At 42.7% G+C, this 21,142-nt stretch overlaps 1 protein-coding gene across 4 annotated transcripts in view; it reads left to right on the top strand.

The window, feature by feature from the left end:
* Cnot10 (CCR4-NOT transcription complex subunit 10) overlaps positions 1 to 21,142 on the top strand; it is an 85,197-nt gene that overhangs the window by 58,163 nt on the left and 5,892 nt on the right. For 3 of the 4 annotated variants that reach the window (XM_008851930.2, XM_008851933.2, XM_008851929.2), the window contains 4 exons: positions 11,799 to 11,912; positions 13,963 to 14,093; positions 14,887 to 14,922; positions 15,119 to 15,246. In XM_008851930.2, coding sequence (XP_008850152.1) covers positions 11,799 to 11,912; positions 13,963 to 14,093; positions 14,887 to 14,922; positions 15,119 to 15,246 — 409 coding nt within the window. The remainder of the gene's footprint in view (positions 1 to 11,798; positions 11,913 to 13,962; positions 14,094 to 14,886; positions 14,923 to 15,118; positions 15,247 to 21,142) is intronic. The other variant, XM_008851932.2, reaches the window with a different exon arrangement.

The following is a 21,142-nucleotide window of genomic DNA, read 5'->3' as shown; positions in this document are numbered from 1 at the left end:
GGGATTATAGATATGGTCTCCCTGACTGAATTAATTTTTCTTTTTAATTTTTTATTTTATGTGTATGTGTGTGTCTCTCTGTGTGTGTGTGTGTGTGTGTGTGTGTGTGTGTGTGTGTGTGTGTGTGTTGCACATGAGTGAAGTGGGTGAAGTGTCTGGAGGCCAGAAGAGGGCATCTGATCCCCTGGAACTGGAGTTAGAGATGGTTATTAGTCACCATGTGGGTGCTGGGAATTGAACACAGGTCCTCTGCAAGAGCAGACAGTGCTCTTAACCGCTGAGCCATCTCTCCAGCCCCATATGACTTTTCAAAGTGGGCTCTACCTCTAGAAGTTTCCACTGTGTCCAATAATGCCATCAGATTATTACTTCATCAGTAGATTAATCGATCTATTATTAGATCAGAACCCTCATGATCCAGTTACCTCTCAACCTCCTGCACAGCCGTGAGTACATTTCATATCCAGAGCAGAGCGTATGCTGTAAAGTGTCATGCCTCAGTGCTGTCTCTTCTCCCCTGAGAGAGGCCTCCACTGCCTGGCTTCTTAGATGACCTTCTAGTGACAGTCCTCCACCCTGTCCTAGCGTAGGAGTGTACAGTGCTTATTTTTATTTACACTAGTAATTATGTAGGTTCCACAGAGCTCCAGATCTTGACAGAAACAAGGTAAAAGCTAAGTGAGGAAAGATCTTTGAAGGACAAAATACAATACACCTATAATCCCAGCCCTCTGAGTCCCGAACAGGAACAGGAGGATGATGACAAGCTGGAAGCCAACCTGGGATACTCAGACCCTGCCTAAGGGATGGTGTGGTGAAGAGCCTTCGTATCTATTCGTGTTGAAAGCATGTCTATAGATACGGTTCTGTATCCTTATAAAGCTCTGTTTTATCCTCTGTCTTGGCTTCATAGAAATTCACTAAAATGAATGACATTTACTTAAATGCTTTGGTGTTAAGTGCTTTATGTTTTCAGTCTGTGTGTCACAAATATTACTGCAGTGAGCATCATCCTATGCATTTAAGCAGAATCCTTGAAGGATTTGAAACTATTTTTCAAATGTGACATAATTTTTACAGCTGTATTTGAATGAGTACTAATTTTTTCCTCCTGTTCCTTCTCTGGAACTTTATCGCTCCTGCACTTAATGTGCAGTTTTGTTTTGTTGGGGAGTTTTGGGGTTTTGTTTTATAGTTCTTTTAATGCGTGTGTGTGTGTGTGTGTGTGTGTGTGTGTGTGTGTGTGTGTGTGTGTATGTGTGTAAACGTGTGCATGGAGGTCAGAGGACAATGTTCTGAAGCTGGTTCTTTCTTTCCACCCTATGAGTCCTAGAAATTGAACTCAAGTCATCACCAGGCTTGGCAGCAGGTGCCTTTACCCACTGGGTGATCAACAACCAGCTGTTTGTTTGTTTGTTTGTTGTTTGGAGTCAGGGACTGGCCTGTATTTGCTGTGTAGCCAAAGATGACCCTGATCCTCCTACCTCCACCTCCTAAGTGCTGGGATTATAGGCATGTACCAGCCGTCAGGCCTCCACTAGAGTTGTGTAATTTAAATTCACCTTCTAAGAATGATACTGACAAAAAGGGCACATACAATGTGGATTCCACTCAGAATTTTGTGCCTTAATAGCACAGCTCTTATTTTCTATGCGCCTTCGAAGGACAGTTGGTGATTTTCAGAGAAAATAAAATGGCTTCCCTCTTTCTATGGAAAGAGGCAAAGGATCGCCATAAAGAAGCCCATCATCATAACATGAGGCAAAGACAGGTTCTCTGGTATATATTAACCAACCCCCCGCCACCCCTTGTAGAGCAGATGAGAAAAGGGAAATGGAACAGGCTTAGAAGGAGCCTCAGGGTACATATTTGCAAAGGACTGATGTGCAAGTCAGTAGCAGAGGTAATATGGAGACACATGGCAGAAGGAAGGAGTACTGAAAGATTTGATCTTAATTTCAGAGCTCTAAAAGGAGTTGGGTATTTAAAGGGCAGTTGTGAGGCAGGAACCAGCTGTCTTTTTAAAGAGCCTGACTGCATTCCTGCTTTGTTAAGATATTATGGGGTTCTTAAAAGATTTCATCTATTTCTGACCTAAATTCTTTTATGTGATCGAAAAATGTGTGTGGCAGATGTAAAGTTTAGTTTATATGGACTATTATATTTGACCCCTTGTGCTCAGTAATACCCGAGACACCAATGCAAAGCCATTTCCTATTTCCAACATAGCTAATATGCAGTAAATTATCATAACTATTCTGATGACTATATTTTATAATATAGGATCACAATCTCCAGGTTTTTCATATGTAAATGAATGAATACAAATCAAAAAAAAATTGTTTCTGAGGCTGGAGAGGTGGCTCCATGGTTAAGAGCGCTGGCTGTTCTTGCAAAGGATCCAGGTTCAGTTCACAGTACCTACATGGAGGCCAACAACCATTGGTAACTACAGTTCCAAGGGATCCAGCACCCTTTTCTGACCTCTGTGGGCATTGCATGGTCTGGGTACACTTACATACATGCAGGTAATATACTCATACACATAAAAAAATAAAAATAATAAATAAAACATTGTTTTAAATTGATTCTAAGTAAGCTAAAGTATGTTTTCCAAAAGTAGGTGGCTATGAGATTGTATTAAGTCAAAATTATTTTCAAAAGTATTCTGGGCTGGGGGCTGAAGAGGAGGTGGCTCAGCAGTTAAGAGCGCTGGCTGCTCTTGCAGAAGACCCGGGTTCAGTTCCCAGCACCCACATGACAGCTAACAAGTGTTTATAACTCCAGTTCCAGGAGATCCAATGCCCTCTTCTGTCCTCCATTGGCAATAGGTGCACTTACATACGTGCAGGCAATACACTCAGTACACATAATAAAAATAAACAAATTCTGGGGAAGGAGGGATTACAGAGATGGCTCAGTGGTTAAGAGCACTAGCTCTTCTTGCAGAGGACAGCACCCACCAGGTCGTAAACAACCTTCCATAACCTCCTTGGGCACCTTATATTCACATGTATATACCCACACACTGACACACATATACCCACATAATTAAAAATAAAATGTCTTTGTAAAAAGATGGAGGACTCTGGGATCTGGAAAAGAGCACAGCAGATCTAGTAGAGAATAGGAAACAGTGTTGGAACTAGCATGGGGAATGTCTTCACGCGAAATTAAAGCAAAGCAAACAAAATAAAAAATGAATTCTTAATTTAATTAGTCATTTTTAATAGGAGGCCCCAAAATGGATAAAAGGAAATGTTCTGACCAAACAATTAAGCCTAGTTAAGCTGTTATACAAATATAAATTATGGAAGGTTAAGTAGTTCCTTCAGATCCTAATGTGACACCCATTGAATTATTTTCCATTCGATTGGAAGGACCTCCCATGGTTCAGTGTTTAGAAAAGAATACAAAGTTAATAAATGGTTGATCATATAAATATTATAGGCAGTTTTAGTGTACTCAAGGAATCCTGTTTCTTTGAGTCTCCCACTGCACCCCCAAGAGTGAAGGTGGCATATAGGAGACATGCAGGGTGATGGCCATAGTCTCCTGTTGTTTAGATTGCTCCTTTTAGACCCAGCCTTCCTCCTCCCCATTTCAATGGTTTTTTAAAGGGTTGGTTTATTTGGAGGTTTTTTTGTTTTGTTTTGGTACAAAGTCTCATAACCCATAATAACCTTCCTGCTTCAGCCTCCCCAGTACTGGGATTACAGGTTTAAGAGCTGAAAGGCAGCTGAGCATGGTGGCTCACGCCTTTAATCCCAGCACTCAGGAGGCAGAGGCAGGTGGATCTCTGTGAGTTGAATGCCAGCCTGGCCTACACTCATGAGCTCCAGGACAGCTGGGGCTTCAGGGAGACCCTGTCTCAAAAAAGACAAAAAAAAAATGTATTGAGTCTTATTAGCCAATTTTTCAAATGATGTTTGCTACAAAATTTCATTGTAAATGTGTTTTCTTTTGACAAATGGTAGTTGACTGGATTTTGCCCATGTAGCTTCTTTACTGAGGATTGATATCTCAGATATTTGGGCTGCATTCATGTAGCCCCCAGGATATATCTGACAATTTTTAGTGTCTACTCTTGTGTAGCTGATGTAGTTCGGTGTCTTAAGGAAAAAGTTCCTGCTTTCCTTCCTTCCTTTTTTTCTATGGCTGTGATCTGAAGACCTAGGGCTAACTCCTCTACCATGTGCAGGGTGAAGGGAGGGTTTGTCAAATTCTCCACAGGGAGCAGAGGCTAGAGTGTCTGTGCCCTTGCCTTCTTGTTCTTCTAGTCTGCTGAGCTGTCATAGCCATTGAGCGTCTGGTAAAACAGATCAGTGACTCGGCCATAGTGTGTGCTGGGGATGGGAGGTATTTTAAGTAGTAATGATCACAAGTAAAGTGATTTCTTCAGGGGCTTAGTAGATAGAGCCATATATGTTTCTTCCTGTTGTTCAGAGCCTGCAGGAATTACTGTTTTCTAACAAGAAACAGTGTAAAAGGGCACTGAGGAGTGACCTGGAGTGGATTATAAGGCACCAGAAGAAAGGAATCATAAAAGCTGGTGTCAGTTTGGGGCAGCAAAACTGACTTAATCTTCATGGGCCTAAATCAGAATGCCAGCCACCAAGTTTGCTCATTTGTCATGCTAAGGACCAAACCAGGGCCTTGGACATTTTAGACAAGCTCTCTACCACTGATCCTCACTCACCTCTAGCCCCAGTCTTATATTAACATTTAAATGTTTTAATAGGTTGGTTTTGCTGATAGGATATTTTATCATGTTAAGATTTGGTGTGATGGGGCTGGAGAGATGGCTCAGCAGTTAAGAACACTGGTTGTTCTTGCAGAAGACCCAGGTTTGAATCCCAGCACCCACATGACAGCTAACAGCTATCCATAACTCCAGTCCCAGGGGATCCGACAGCCTCTTCTGACCTCTGAGGGCTTTGCATGACACGGGTGCACTTACCTACATGCAAGCAACACACGAATATACATAAAATAAAAAATAATAATAAATAAAATTTTTTAAAAAAGATTTGGTATGATATAGTAAAAGTTGAGGGAAATGTGTTTACTTTCTTATACAGAGCTATGATGTGGACTTGCTGGAAAACGCATCCTGCAGCAAAATCTTACATGACTGATTTCTAGACCCAAAGTGGACTTGACAGTGGACTGGAGCATTAATAGCCCACCTACTGTCGAGAGAGGCCAGGGCAGGCTTTTCCCAGTAAGCCCGCCTGAGGTGGTCTTTTCCTGGGCTCCAGGACCTGGAGCCTGAACAGCCCTCTGGCTGTGGACAGGAAAAGAGGTTCTGGGTGTACCTGTAGAACCTAATTTCTAAGGCCTAACCCTTTTTTTTTTTTCTACCCTTGAAACAAGGTCTTTTCGTACAGTCCATGCTGGCCTTAACATGTACTCTAGCCTCGTGCCCCATATCTTCCACAGTTACCTGTTAAGTACGCACTAGAAAATGGTGAGATAACGATATAAATGTAGGAATCTCTGTGTGTCTACTTTTGTTTTTGTGTGTATGGATTTGGGTTTTGTTTGATTTGTTTTTTTGGTCTTTTTGAGACAGGGTCCTCTTGTAGCTCCAGCTGATCTGGGACTCACTATGCAGACCACACTGGCCTCCATCTTATAGAGATCTACATGCCTCTGCCTCCCGAGTGTTGGAATTAAAGGCATGAGTCTGTCTTGTGCTTCTGCTTTTTTTTTTTTTTTTGGCCTTTTGAGACAGGGTCTCCCTGCAGCTCACTATATAAACCAGGCTAGCCTTGAAATCACAGAAATTTATGCTCCTGCCTCTGCCTCTACCTCCCAAGTGCTGGGACCACACCTGTACACCACCGCGCCTGGCTGCTTCTTTGAAGGAACTTATCTTTTTTCTTCAGTCCTTGGAGTCACAGATAAACATGAACTTTGTGACCATTGTTCCTGCATACATTCATGATGGTTTTCTTGAACCTCTGGAGACATTTTGTTTTTGCCTAGCATGTGCAAGGGCCTGAATTCAGTCCTAAATGCAAAATAAATAAATCTGGTTTTACTTTTCCTTTGTGAACAGTACATATATGTGGTAGACACTCTGTGTGTCTTTTTTTTTTTTTTTTTGAAGTCAGTATCTCATTGTTTAAACCCCAAACTGGTTTTTTTGGTCTTTTTGAGACAGGGTCTCCCTGTAGCCCCAGCTGGCCTGGAACTTGCTATATAAACCAGACTGGTCTTGAACTCACAGAGCTCTGCCTGCCTCTCTGCCTCCCAAGTGCTGGGATTAAACGTGTGTGCCACCATACCCAATGCCAGACTGGTTTTAAACTTACTCTGTAACCCAGGGTCATCTCAAACTTACCATCCTCTTTCCTCTATCTGTGTACTTCCTGAATAGATGGAGATATAGTGCCATTTTTTAAATAAAAGGGAAGTAGGGAAGGAGGCAAGATAGCTCAGTGGATGGATAACCTGAATTCAATCCTCAGAACCCACATGGTATGGAGAACCAACCCTGCAGATTGTCCTCTGACCTCCACACATGTGTTGTGGCATGTATGCTCCTTCTGCCCATATACATACACAAAATAAATGTTAAACTTTTTTTGATAAAAATAAAAACAAGAGAACTGGAGGTGTAGCTCAATAGGGAGAGTGCTTGCCCAGCAACCAAAAAGCCCTGGGTTGGTTCAGCACCACATAACCCAGGTGCAGTGGCACACATCTGTAATCTCAGCACTCAGAAAGTGGAGACAGGAAGATCAGAAGTTTGGGTTATCCTAAGCTACATAACAAGTGGCAGGCAAGTCTGGAGTATGAAACCCTGACTTTAAAACAGTTAATAAAGGCCAGGTATAGTGGCATGTACCTTTAATCCCAGCATTCAGGAGGCAGAGGCAGGAGATTTCTGTGAATTTGAGGCTAACCACTGCTATATAGTGAGACTGTGCTTCAAAATAAAATATAAATAAATAAAGACAAGGTGGATTGGAGAGATGGCTCAATAGTTAAGAGAATTGCCTGCTCTTGCAGATGACCTAAGTTGGTTCTCAGCCAGCACCCACTTGGTGGCTAAAAACCATTCCTAAATTCAGTTCCTGCAGATCCATCCCCTTTTCTGGTCTCTGTGGGCATTGTACAACCTTGCATTTACATACATGCAGGCAAAACACTCATGAACATAAATGAATCAAAATGAAATAAAATTACAAGTTCTTTAAAAATGAAAATAAGGCATCGTGACACAAGCCTATACTTCCAACACTTGGGGGATGGAGGCTAGATTAGAAGTTCCAGATCATCCTTGGATGTATAGTGAGTTTGCTATAGCCTAAAGTACATGAGACCTTGTCTCAAAACACCACTTAATCAATTGATCAAATACAGTGAAATAAAAACAGGCCAAAAGGAAAAATTAGGCTACCTCATATTATCACACAGACTTAAATCATTGACTTGTTTCTGAAAATGGAATATGCCTAGCTAACCAGTGCCTCCCTCCCCTGTCTTTGAATCTTCTAGCCAGGAGATGGTCTTCCCCAGGGACCATGGCCTCGGGGCAGCCTTTTCTTTTTTTTGTCTTTTTGAGACAGGGTCTCCCTGTAGCCCCAGTTGTCCTGGAAATCACTGTGTAGACCAGGCTGGCCTCAAACTCACAAAGATCACCTGCCTCTGCCTCCCAAGTGCTGGGATTAAAGGTGTGCACCATCACACCCAGCTTAGGGCAACCTTTTCTTAAAGCCAGCTCTTGGAGACCCAGGTCAACTAGAGAATGCCTTCCTAAATGGTGCTTATTGTCTGCTTTCATAGTACCAGATTCCTTGAAGAGGTTTCAGATTTAAAAATAGATACTCAATACCAAAGTATTCAAAATTCTTTGTAGTGTTTGAATTAAGTTTAGTTTTCTTTTTAAACAAGACATCAGTTGGGGGCTGGAGAGATGATTCAGTGGTTAGGAGCATTGGCTGCTCTTGCAGAGGACCCAGGTTCAATTCCCAGCACCCACATGGTAACTAACAACCATCCATAACTCCAGTTCCAGGGGATCCTACACCATCTTCTGATCTCCATGGGTATTGCACGACATGGGTACAGTTAACAATACATGGAGGCAGTGTACTCAAGCACATAAAATAATAATAAATCTTTAAAAAAAAAAAAAAAGACATCAGCATTTGGGAGGCTGCAGCAGGGTTTAGAGTTCAAGTTCAGCATGAACTGTATGACAAGTTCAAGACCAACCTGAGATACATAGCAAGATTCTATCTCAAAAAAAGTGATTAATAAGCAAATGGTTCTAGGATCTGTGTTATGTGTACCTAGACCTTAGAAAGTTGCAGTGTCATGTGTTCTTTCTACTTCATTTTTGGGGTAGACCTGTGACTTGACAGAGAAGCAATGCAATCAGGTAAGAAGAGCAGTGACTGGGAGTCCAGAGTTGAGCATTAGTCCTGACTGACCCACACTCTAAGCTGGAGAATGTGTCTGAGCACTTTGGATCTCAGGTTCTGCATTGGTGGTGCCAGAACTGTATTAGACAGTCCCTCCAGCCCAAGCCATAAACCTGTTTCCTTCCTTGTGCCTTTTCCAAGACTTGTCTACTATGCTGTTCCTAGGAATTGAAGGACCGACTTCTTTCGAGTGGATCATTTTCTAAGAGTGCAGCAATCAAGAATGAACAAGTAAAGAGGAAACAGTAGACCACTTCTGAATTTACCAAGCTCTGCTTCCTTACCAAAAGGGCCATTTCTAACTTATTTCAAAGCATGAGAAACCTGTAGTGCTGTGATGGGTTATATTCTTCTATATATTGAAATTACAGCATGAACACACATCAGTAATATATGGCTCAGCAGGTAAAGGTGCTTGCCTGAGCCTGACAATCTGAATTTGGTCCCCAGGACCAACATAGTAGGAAGAGAAAACCAGCTCTCAGAAGTTGGCCTCTGACCACTACATGTGCTGTGCAAATGCACATACACCATACACACATGCACACACACACAAAATAAGTAAATGAAAAGAATATGTGAAATAAGAATATAATTTGTAAACATAACTCAAAACTCCCAAGTTGAGTCATTATCGACCATTCAGATCTCACTTCAGTTTGGCATGGCTTTAAGATTGCTTTGTGCTATAGTTAATATTCAAGCAATCTAGTAATGCCACCTCCTTAGCTAGACATGTTTTGTTTTGTTTTGTTTTGCTTTGTTAGAAATAGGGTCTCAGATAGCCCAGAGTGTCACTATATAACTGAGTCTGGCCTTGAACCTACTGATTCTCTTGTCTTCGCTTCTCATGTGCTAAGATTATAAATGTATGCATGCTACTGCCTAGCTGCTAGATCTATTTTTATTTCTTAAACTTTTTTTATTTATTATTATTGGGGATTCTACTTGGTGTGAGAGAACAAGTTTATGGAGTCAGTTATCTCCTTCCACCTTTATTTAGGTTCTGGGGATTCAATTCAGGTCATCAAGGTTGTATGACAAGTACTTCTGCTGGCTGAGCTATCTCATTGATCCTAGACCTGCTTTTATTTATTTTTTTTTCTTTTTTTTAATTTGGCTTTTTTGAGACCAGGTCTCCTCCCTATAGCCCCAGCTGACCTGGAACTGGCTGGTCTTGAACTCACAGAGCTCTGTCTGCCTCTGCCTCCCGAGTGCTGGGATTAAAGATGTGTGCCACCATGCCTGGCTATTCAGTATATTTTTTAGTCTTTATATTAGTTGCTTTTCTGTTGCTATGATAAACTACAATAATCAAAAGCAACTTAGAAGAGAAAGGGTTTATTTTAGCTTATAGTTTCAGAAGTACCCAGTCTGCCATGGCAGGGAAGCCATGACAGTAGGCAGGGAAAGCATGGAACAAGAAGCTGACTGATTACACTGCATCCACATGAAGGTAGCAGGAGAGGCTATAAAACCTCAAACCAGTTCCTATTGACCTACTTCCTTGAGCAAAGCTCCGTGTCCCAAACGTTACATAATCTCCCCAACAGCACTGCCAACTGGGGACCAAATATTCAACTATATGACCCTATGCAGGACATTTTTCATTCTAACCACCAGTCCTTTTTTTTCTTTTTGTGGTACTAGGGATTGAATTTGGGGCCTTTCCTGTACTAGGCAAGTGTTCTACCATTGAGCTATATCTCCAGCCTTAAATTACTCTTGACACTGTTGTTTATCAAGAATTAGAGCTAGAGAGATGGCTCAGTGGTTAAGAGCGCTTGCTTACTGCTCTTGTAAAGGACCTATCCAAGTTCAGTTCCCAGCTCACTCCCACCTGTAACACCAGCTCCAGGGGATCCAATGCCCTCTTCTGGCCTCTTCAAATACCTGTACCTCACATGTACATACCCCCCCACCAGAGGCACACAAGTATATACATGATTAAAATAAATCTGAAAAATTAGAGAAAGCCTTGTATGGTGGCTCACACCTATAATCCCAGCACACAAGAAGTTCGAGCATTGTCGTGACTTTGAGGCCATCTTAGACTACAGAGTAATACCCTGTCTCAGAAAAATAAAACCCAAAAGAAATTGGCATGGTAGTTCATGCCTATAATTCCAGCTTTTGAGAGGCTCAATTCTAAGGCCTCAATAAACTGTATAGTAAATTTAAGGACAATTTGTGCTACTGAGTAAGATGTCTCAAAGAAACAAAATATAGATGACTTTGCAGGCATGGTAACACATATTGTAACCCCAGCACTGGAGAGGCAGATATGGAATAGCCTCAAGTTTGAGGCCAGCCTGGGCTTCACGGTGAGCTCAGGAGTAGATCACTTACCTAGCATGTACATGTAATCCCCAGCATTACAAAACAGAAGTGCTACAGAGTTACTAACAGGTACTGAGAACTTTGTACATTAAGCTAAGATGAAAGGATTCATTAATAGCTCTTTTTGGGTATAGTTGGGATCAACTGGGTGAGTGTTAAAGATGATTGACAGAACCAGGTTGCTTCAGATGGTCACATGGTGATGTTACCTATCACCCTCATTCTTAAGACTTATTTTTAAGCCAGGTATGGTGGCCCATGCCTATAACCCCAGCACTTCGGAGACAGAGGCAGGCAAATCTTTGTAAGTTCAAGGCAAGCCTGGTCTACATAGTGAGTTCCAGGCCAGCTGGGACTACAGGGAGACCCTGTCTCAAAAAGACCAAAAAATAAAAATAAAAAATTTATTTTTTTAATTAGGTGAGTGGTGTGTGCGCTTGAGTTCAGGTGTTCACAGAGGCCAGAGGTATTGGATCTCCTTGAAGCTGGAGTTACAGGGGGTTGTAAGCCACCAGATCTGGGGTCTGCTGCAAGAGCAGTGCGTGCTCTCTTAATCACTGAGCCGTCTCTCCAGACCCCCTCCCCCACTTTTTAACATTTTCTGTGCATGTGGTGCATGCATGCCACAAGTGTACATGAGGAGTTCAGAAGACAAAGCATAGGAGATGGCACTCTCTTTCTACCATGTGGGGAATCTAGCTCAGATTGTCACTCTTTGCAGCAAATACCCTTACCTGCTGAGCCATCTCACAGGCCCATCCCCCTAATTCTTACCATATTGTCATAGCTTCCTCTCTTTCTTGTTGACTAGCCTCCCAAGTGCTGGGATTATAAGCATGAGCCCGATGTGAACTTTTTGGTTTCATTTTTCTGAGGCAGTCTTACTCTGTAATCTAGGATGGCCTCAAAGTCACAGCAGTCCTCTGCCTTAGCTATAATTAAGACATTCCCCCTATTTAGCAGATACAGCCATTGTCAGTTTTTTGACTCAAGGTTTTGGCCTTCTCCTTTATATTCTAGGTGTTCCATACTCGCTTGCAGTGCTTATGTGGCTTTGGCCTTGGGTGATAACCTCATGGCTTTGAATCATGCAGATAAACTTCTTCAGCAGCCCAAGCTGTCAGGGTCTCTTAAGTAAGTATGATGTAGCCTCTGTGCTTTTCATTTGTTTATTTCAAGGTTTCACGTTAATCTGTAGTACGTATTGCTTCTTTTTCCTCTCCAGTAGTGTGTATATTAGGAAAGTAACTAGTTATAAAAATTTCTCACTGGGCATGGTGGCTCATGACTATCATACCAGTACTTAAGAGATAGAGGCAGAAGGATCAAAAGTTAAAGGCCGGGGCTAGAGAGATGGCTCAGTGGTTAAGAATACTGGTTATTCTTGCAGAAGACCCAGGTTCGAATCCTAGCACCCACATGGCAGCTAACAACTGTCCATAACTCCAGTCCCAGGGGATCCAACAGCCTCTTCTGACCTCCGCAGGTACTACACGACATGGGTGCACTTACCTACATGAAGGCAATACATGCATACATATAAAATTTTTTAAAAATTGAGAAAAGAAAGTTCAAGGCCAGCCTGAGCTACTTGAGATCTGTCGTTTTAAAAACAAACAAGCGGGGCTGGAGAGATGGCTCAGCAGTTAAGAACACTGGTTGTTCTTACGGAAGACCCAGGTTTGAATCCTAGCACCCACATGGCGGCTCACAACTCCAGTTACAGGGGATCTGACTGCCTCTTCTGACCTCCAAGGGCATTGCACGACACAGGTGCACTTACCTACATGCAGGCAATACGCACATACACATAAAATAAAAATAATAAAATATTAAAAAAGACCAAGCCACTGGGCGTGGTAGCGCATGCTTTTAATCCCAGCACTCGGGAAGCAGAGGCTGGTAGGTCTCTGTGAGATCAAGGGGCGTACATGGCAAGTTTTAGGCAAGCTGGGGGTACAGGGAGACCCTGTCTCAAAAAGCCTTTAAAAAAAAAAAAAAGAACAAGCCATGGTAGCTCATTCTGTAATCCCAGAACTCAGATTAGTACAGAAGGATTGATTGCTTTGCATTCAAGGCCAACTTGTGTACTTGTCTAAAAACAAGGCTACAAATGTGGCTTAGTTGGTAGAATGCTTGCGTAGTATGAAGACCTAGGTTCAATCCCAAGCATCTACCCAAAATTTGGTAGCCCATGTGCCTATAATCCTAGCACTTAAGAGGTGCAGACAAAATCATTGGAACTTAAAGGTCATCCTCAGCTACATAATGAGTTTGAGACAGCCTGGGCTAATGAGACCCTGTCTGAAAAATAAAATTATTTTTAACAAAATAACAAGTCTGGAGAGATGGCAAGCGGTTAAGAGCACTGGCTGCTCTTGCAGAGGACCTGGGTTGAGTTCCCATAACCCACATAGCATGTAAGAACTGTCCACAAATCTAGTTCCAGGGGATCCAGCATCCTCTTCTGGATCCTGTAGGCATTACGCACGTATAGTACACTTATATACATGCAGGCAAAACACTCATACACATAAAATTTAAAAATCTTTAAAAACTAACAATAGAAATTCTTACCTAATGTTTTAGTTGTCATTTTTTTTTTTTTAATATGTATGCCTGTATTGACTGCGTGCGGGTAAGTGTACCCACGTCATGCAATGCCCATGGAAGACAGAAGCGGCTGTTGGATCTCCTGGAACTGGAGTTACGGACAGCTGTTAGCTGTCATGTGGGTGCTGGGATTCAAACCCAGGTCTTCTGCAAGAACAGTCAATGTTCTTAACTGCTGAGCCATCTCTCTAGCCCCCCAGCTTCCATTTTTTAAAAATTACATTTGTTTATTCATACAAATGTTGGGGATTGTGCATGTCATGGTGTGCATGTAAGGGTCAGGGGATAGCTTACAGGAGTCAGCTCTTTTCCTTTCACCATGTGGGTCCAAAGTATTGAACTCAGGTCATTAGCCATGTCTCTGGCCCCCTTAAAATGTTTTACAGAAGATGGCATCTCTTAATTTAGAGCCTTCTCTTGATTCACTATACTTAAATAGGCTACAAGTCAAGGACATGAAGTATATGAAACATAATCAGTGTATGTTAATATAAAATACTCAGTGTTACTATACATTGGGCAATTTTGCAGTGAACTGCTCTTCAGTCTGGAATCTGCTTTTTCATTTCAGATTTTTGGGCCATTTATATGCTGCAGAAGCCCTCATCTCCCTGGATAGAATATCTGATGCTATCACACACTTGAACCCAGAGAACGTCACTGATGTCTCCTTAGGGATTTCTTCAAATGAGCAGGACCAAGGTTAATGAGGACATATTTGATCAAAACAGATCACTGTTGCCACTTCCTCCCTGTCATAATTCAGGATATATAGAGATTTAAGGGCATGGTTGTGAAGGGAAGGAAGTTTCAGGTCGGCTCTCCATATTTTTGGCTGTACTTAACTACATAGTAATTGCTTGTTAAATAAGCCTGGGAATTGATTATCACCTGGTGTAAATTCTCACATTTAAAGGCTAATAATGTTAGGATTCTTCCCTTCCCTTCCATTCCCTCTCCTCTCCCTCCATTCCTTCTTCCCTTTTTTTCTTCCTTTCTTCCTTCATTTTTTTTCCTCCTTTTTTAAGAGACATAGTTCCTCTGTTTACCCTGACTGACTTCAAACTCCTGGGCACATGTCATTACTCTGGCCAGGGCCTTTCAAGTGCTAGGATTACAAGCATTTGTGCCAGCTCACCTGGCTTAAGAAGATTCATTTTGGTTTGGTTCTAAAACTGTACATAAATATTTTTTCTTTGTTTTTGTTTTTGAGCTGACTCCACAATGCAGGAGGGGATTAAAATAATGATATTGAAACAATTTGAAACCATGTTTAAGTTTTTGAAGAAGTGAAGTTATGTGGCACTCACTTTAAGGTTAACTCTCACTTGGGGTGGTGGTGAGTGGCAGCATTCTGATATCTGTTAATAGAACTTCCACTACACAGAAAGTACATAGTATGACAGATTAAGTTTCCACTTCATAAACAAACTTAGGTTTTTAGAAGATATGCTCTGTTGTCCTGCCCCTCAGATTTATTTTCATGTATTTGTAGGATCAGACAAGGGTGAAAATGAAGCAATGGAATCCTGTAAGTAAGAAGTTTTGTAAATCCTTAAGTAGCCTGGCCTGCATCCCAAAGATTTAGACCCTGCATCTCTTGTGTCCTTCGTGTATCTGTCAGCCTGAGGAATAGTGCTGTGCTTTATTCTGAGTGCTCAGCAGTGGAGTGGTGCTCCCTTGTCCTCAGCACAGCCTCTTCATCAGTATCTACACTTTCTCCTCAGCTGGCAAGCGTGTCCCTCAGTGCTACCCCAGTTCTGTCAACTCTGCCCGGACTGTGATGCTGTTCAACCTGGGCAGTGCGTACTGCTTGAGGAGCGAGTATGACAAAGCTCGGAAGTGTCTGCACCAGGTGAGTCTGGGGAAGTGCACAGCTTTGTACAACTGCAGTTGAAGGACCTGAGGTTTATGGGGTTTGTGATTTTATTTGAGCTTTCTGGTCTGTTTATTAAACATTGAAGTGTTATTTTTCCAGATTTAAAAATATTCTTGCCAGGCATGGTGGCTCACGCCTTTAATCCCAGCACTCGGGAGGCAGAGGCAGGAGGATCTCTGTGAGTTCAAGGCCAGCCTGGTCTACATAGTGAGTTCCAGGACAGCTGGGGCTATAGGGAGACCCTATCTCAAAAACATATATATATATATATATATATATATATTCTTGTAACAGGGCTGAAGAGATGGCTCAGTAGTTATAAGTACTTGCTGCTCTTACAGAGGACCTGGGTTCAGCTCCTAGCACCCACATGGTTACAACTATCTACAACTCCAGTTCAGGAGATCTGCTGTCCTATTTTGGTCTCTGTGCACACCAGACACACATGTGGTGCACATACATACATGAAGGCAAACACATAAAACTTGTGTTTTAATTGTTTTTAAATAGTCTTGCAAACCAGGTGTGCTGGCCCATACCTTTAATCCCAGCAGATCCTGGTGAGTACCAAGTCATCCAAGGCTACATAGTAAGACCTTAAAAAAATTCTTTCCAGACGTAGTAATGCATGCTGTTAGTCCTAGCACTTGGGAAGCAGAAGCAGGTGGATCTCTGTGTGATCCAGACCAGCTGGGATTACAGGGAGACCTTGCCCCCCCCCAAAAAGAAAATTCTTGTAGAAACAAACAACTCTTCAGCATTACAAATGAACCTAGACCCTTCATAATTTTTCCTAGTGACTTCAGTGATTACAGTTTCAAGATTGAAAACCATTTAAGCAGTTAATCCATACAGTTAAATGTAATGTCCATGTAAACTCTATGTATTAACCAAAAAGATTTCCAAGACTTACTGAATGAAAAGAACCAGGTATAAACCAGTCTGTGGAATCCTGTGTGCATAACAGATCTCTGAGGGCATGCCAGAATCTGCACTAAAATGAACGGCTTTTTGCTAACTGTTCTCAAACTTTTATTATTATTATTATTACATTTACTGATTTATTTTGTGTGTATATATGTTGGTGTCAAAGTCAAAAGACAACTTTGAAGAATTGGTTCTCTTCCACCAGGGGTCCTGGGAATTCAGTTCAGGACATCATGCTTGGTAGGAAGCACCTTTACCCCTGTTCTAGTTTGCTTTCAATTGCCGTGACAAAACACTCTGACCAGTACCATATTGGGGAGAAAAGGGTTTATTTAGCTTAGATCTCCCAGGTCACAGGGAGCCCAAGGTAGGAACTCGGGTCAGGAACCTGGAGGCAGGAGCACAACAGGCCATGGTGGAACACTGCTTACTGACTTGCTTCCCTGGCCCGTGCTCAGCATGCTTTTTTATACAATACAGGATCACCTGCCCAGGGGTGGCACTACCTACAGTAGGCTGGGCCCTCCTACATCACTCAAAAATCAAGAAAATACCCCACATACATGGACACAGGCCAGTCCAATGGAGGTAATTCCCCATTTGAGACTCCCTCTATCCAGGTGTGTCAAGTTGACAACTAAAGCTTTCCAGCATGCTAGCCCAAGCCTTTTATAGCTGAGCTAGGTGGTGCACACTGCTTCTAGCCCCACCCACTCTGAAGGTTCACTTGACTCACAAGTTCTAGACCAGCCTGGGCAACATAGACTCCATCTCAAAAAAAAAAAGAGGGTGGTGGCTAACTATAAAAACTGTGGTGCACGCCTTTAATCCCACCACTCGGGAGGCAGAGGCAAGTGGATCTCTGTGAGTTCAAGGCCAGCCTGGTCTGCATAGTGAGTTTCAGGACAGCTGGGGCTACAGGGAGACCCTGCTTCAAAAAGACAAAAAAAAAAAAAAAAAAAAAAAAAAAAAGCCAGGCATGGTGGCACACACACCTTTAATTCTAGCACTTGGGAGATAGAGGCAGGTGGATCTCTGTGAGATCAAGGCCAGCATGGTCTACATAACGAGTTCCAGCCAGCTGGACCTACAGGATTCCCTGTCTCAAAACAAAAATTATCTTCTGCTACATGAAATTAAGGCCAGCCTGGGATACTGAGAGCCTGTCTCATAAGGAATACAACAAAATACATCATGAGAGGACCTACATTCTCACGTTTGCTAGGAAAATTGACATTGAAATTGAACTCTCAGGAGACATGATGGCTTTCAGAATTCTCTGCCTATGCAGGTGACCCTAATGTGCTTAGAAGTGATAATGCTGTATCTTGGGAATGACCATCAGTGAGCTTTAGTCACCATCGTGGTGTCTGGTCAGCATTTTTGGTTCAAAATCAGAAAATCAACCATGAACTCTCCAGGCAGACTCTAGGAGCTGAGCACATGAGCCAAGAGTTAAATGTCTTACTGTTCTCAGTGACAGGCCTTTCTAAAGCACCCCCAGACCCCAGTCCCTGTGGGCAGAAGGGCTTTTGATCAGAAGTTAGTGTGTTTGGTGCAGCTCACGTTCTCAAACAGCAGGTGGCCATGGCTGCTGCCACTCAGAAAGAACCAGATAGGGTCAGACCTGGTACAGGATCTCAGGGTGGTTTGTTTTTGGTTACCTCAGTTTTTAGGTTAATCCGGTGGCTGAATCTTTGTTAATTGGGAGGCCCACCCCACCCACGAGGGTAAAACATTGATTGAAGAGTTGGAAAAGGCTCTACTTCCAAGGTTGCCTACCCACCATGAATAATTGTTTTTTGTTTTTGTTTTTTGGTTTTTGTTTTCACCATGAATAATTCTTAACAGCCAGTAGCAAAATACTGTTAAGTCTCAAAGTTGTTACCTAGTCTGGGCATGGTAGTGCACACATTTGGAAGGCAGAGGCAGGCAGATCTCTGAGACCAAGGCCAGCCTGGTCTACATAGCAAGTTCCAGACCAGCTGAGGCTATAAGGAAACCCTGTCTGTAAAGAAGTAAATAGTTACCTTGAATTCTTCCTGTATCTAAAAAAAAAAAGGTTTGGTCAATGCAAAGAACAATAATAAATGACCTGCATTTACTAGGCACTAGGAAGGAAAAAAATGGTTTCAAAAAAAGATTAATTTTGTGTGTGTCTCTGTGTGTGTGTGTGTGTGTGTGTGTGTGTAGGCATATATGTGTACATATGTACTACATTGCAAGTGGATGTCAGAGGAAAACTTGCATAAGTCAATTCTCCCCTTCTACTGTGTGGGTTCCAGGTGGTAAAGCTTGGCAACAAATATCTTTCTTTAAGAAAGATTAATTTTGTGTGTGTCTCTGTGTGTGTGTGTGTGTGTGTGTGTGTGTAGGCATATATGTGTACATATGTACTACATTGCAAGTGGATGTCAGAGGAAAACTTGCATAAGTCAATTCTCCCCTTCTACTGTGTGGGTTCCAGGTGGTAAAGCTTGGCAACAAATATCTTTCTTTACCCACTGAACCAATCTTGTGGCTTGAAAAAAGGTTTTTTTTAGTACTTTATTTGCTATTTTTTATTTTGTATGTGTATTGGGTATATTGCCTAAGTGCACCAATGGCATGCAATGCCTGTTAGGGGTCAGGTGTTGAATTCCCCAGGTACTGGAATTATGGATGGTTGTTAGCTGCCATGTGGGTACTGGGAATTGAACCAGGGTCCTCAAAGAGCAGCTAGTGCTCTTGACTGCTAAGCCATCTCTTCAACTCCAAGAAAAGATGGGGGTCTTTTGTTTTGTTTTGTTTTTGGTCTTTTTGAGACAGGGTCTCCCTGTAGCCCCAGCTGTCCTGGAACTCACTATGTAGACCAGGCTGGCCTTGAACTCACAGAGATCCGCCTGCCTCTGCCTCCCGAGTGTTGAGACTACAGGCATGTGCCACCATACCCAGCTAAGAAAAGATTTTAATATCCACAAAATGGTATGGTGCTGCTCTTAGCCATCTAAAAGTTTTGCTTTCTGGATTGAGCTATTAGACCTCCCACCTCCCTCGTGAGGCTCTTCCTAAGAACATAAGCCCTGGGTGAAGTGCCACAGGAGCTGGGGATTTCTCCTGGAGGTGCCAGGAGCCACACATCTGCACTCATACTTAGCCTTCAGTACCATTTTGCCCATTTTCTGCCTTTTAGGTATCTACCCTGCAAAGCTCTTATACAGAAAGAAACTTCTTTCTCTGTCCATATTCACAACTTGACTCTCCCATCTATGAAAACCCATGCTGATTATTGTTTGCATGCTTGTTTAGTGTCAGGAGATCTCTGACTGTATCCCCATACCTACCTCTGGTCAGCAAGTATTTGTAGAGTAATCTCAGGTAGCAGTGCCAGAAGTTCAAAGTCAGCCTGGGCTACAGTGTGAGACCCTGTCTCAAAAAAACTGAAGGGAAAAAAAGAAAAAAGTAGCTGGGCATGGTGGCACACACCTGTAGTCCCAGCACTCGGGAGGCAGAGGCAGGCAGATCTCTGTGAGTTCAATGGTCTACATAGTGAGTTCCAGGACAGCTGGGGCTACAGGGAGACCCTGTCTGAAAAAGACCAAAAAAAAAAAAGAAAAGGAAAAGTATTTGTACAAGAGCATTTTCCAGGTGGATTAAGGGAAGAAGCAAAACAGTGAAGTGGCACAGAGCACCTGAGACTCACTGGAAACAAACACTGAGGAAGTGAATTTCATAGACCTGTCAGCAGAGCAGCCCAGGCTCCTTCCTTAGTGTGGGGTCAATGGGAAGCTGTGGGCTGGTGCTCTATGACACTAACTGGGATTCCAAGGCAACACGTTGCCTAAACCAGTAAACTATTTTGTTTCATTGTATTATGTCTGAAGCCAGGCATGGTGGCACATGCCTGTAATCCCTGTATTTGGAAGATTGAGACAGGAAGAGAGTAAGTTCAAGGCCAGCCTGGGCTACATAGCAAAACTCTTGTCTTTAAAACTATCAGGCATACTTAGAACTTATTTGTTTTGGGGTTTTTTTGTCTTTTTAAGACAGGGTCTCCCTGCAGCCCCCAGCTGTCCTGGAACTCACTGTGTAGACCAGGCTGGCCTTGAACTCACAGAGATCCGCCTGCCTCTGCCTCCTGAGTGCTGGGATTAAAAGCATGCGCCACCACGCCTGGCTTAATTCATTATTTTTATGTGTATGTGTGTACTGCCTGCATGTAGGGAGGTGCACCCCTGTTGTGCCCATAGAGTTCAGAAGAGGGTGGTCGGCTCTCCTGGAACTGGAGTTAAAGACAGATGGTTGTTAGCCACCGTGTGGGTACTTGGAATTGAACCTGGGTCCTCTGCAAGAGCAGTCAGTGCTCTTAACTGCTGAGCCATCTCTCCAGCCCAAAGTTTTGTTTATTTGTTTTGTTTGCTTTGTTGCTGGTGCCAGCTGGCCAAAACGGACAGTACCTGAAAGGGGGAGTGAGGATTGAAAGAAAGGAAAGGAGACAGAAAAGATGCTGCTTGGGAGGGCTCACAGTGAATACTGCAGCCTCGATTTATTTCAGTACTGTCTTTTTATACAGAAGAACTCAATTAGTTAGAACTGCTGTTCTTCCCCACCTGTATCTGAGGGTCAGGGAGCGGTCAGATCAAAGGCTTCCACTATTGCAAGTGTTGTGAGGCTCTCCATATAAACATATTCCTCCTAATAAGGCAGATTAGATACTGGTGTGCATAACACACACTCAGTAAACAAGCCTGACACAGCTGAATGATTAACGGCTCCCGACATCTCCCCCTTCCTTTTTATTTTTATAACCCCAGATTATGATATATCTGGGACAGAAGGACCGTGCCTGTCTTAGGTTGTCTTCTGCCAGAGCAAAGCCTTACCCATCATTGGCACGTAGCTTCCATCAGCTACGCCCTGTCTTAGGTTGACTTTTTCCCAGAAGATCTTACCCGTCTTTGACTAC

Source organism: Nannospalax galili, unplaced genomic scaffold, assembly GCF_000622305.1.
Source record: "Nannospalax galili isolate Female #2095 unplaced genomic scaffold, S.galili_v1.0 scaffold2926, whole genome shotgun sequence".
NCBI lineage: Eukaryota > Metazoa > Chordata > Mammalia > Rodentia > Spalacidae > Nannospalax > Nannospalax galili.
Note: the sequence above shows the minus strand (reverse complement) of the source record. Positions and strands in the feature narration are given on the sequence as shown.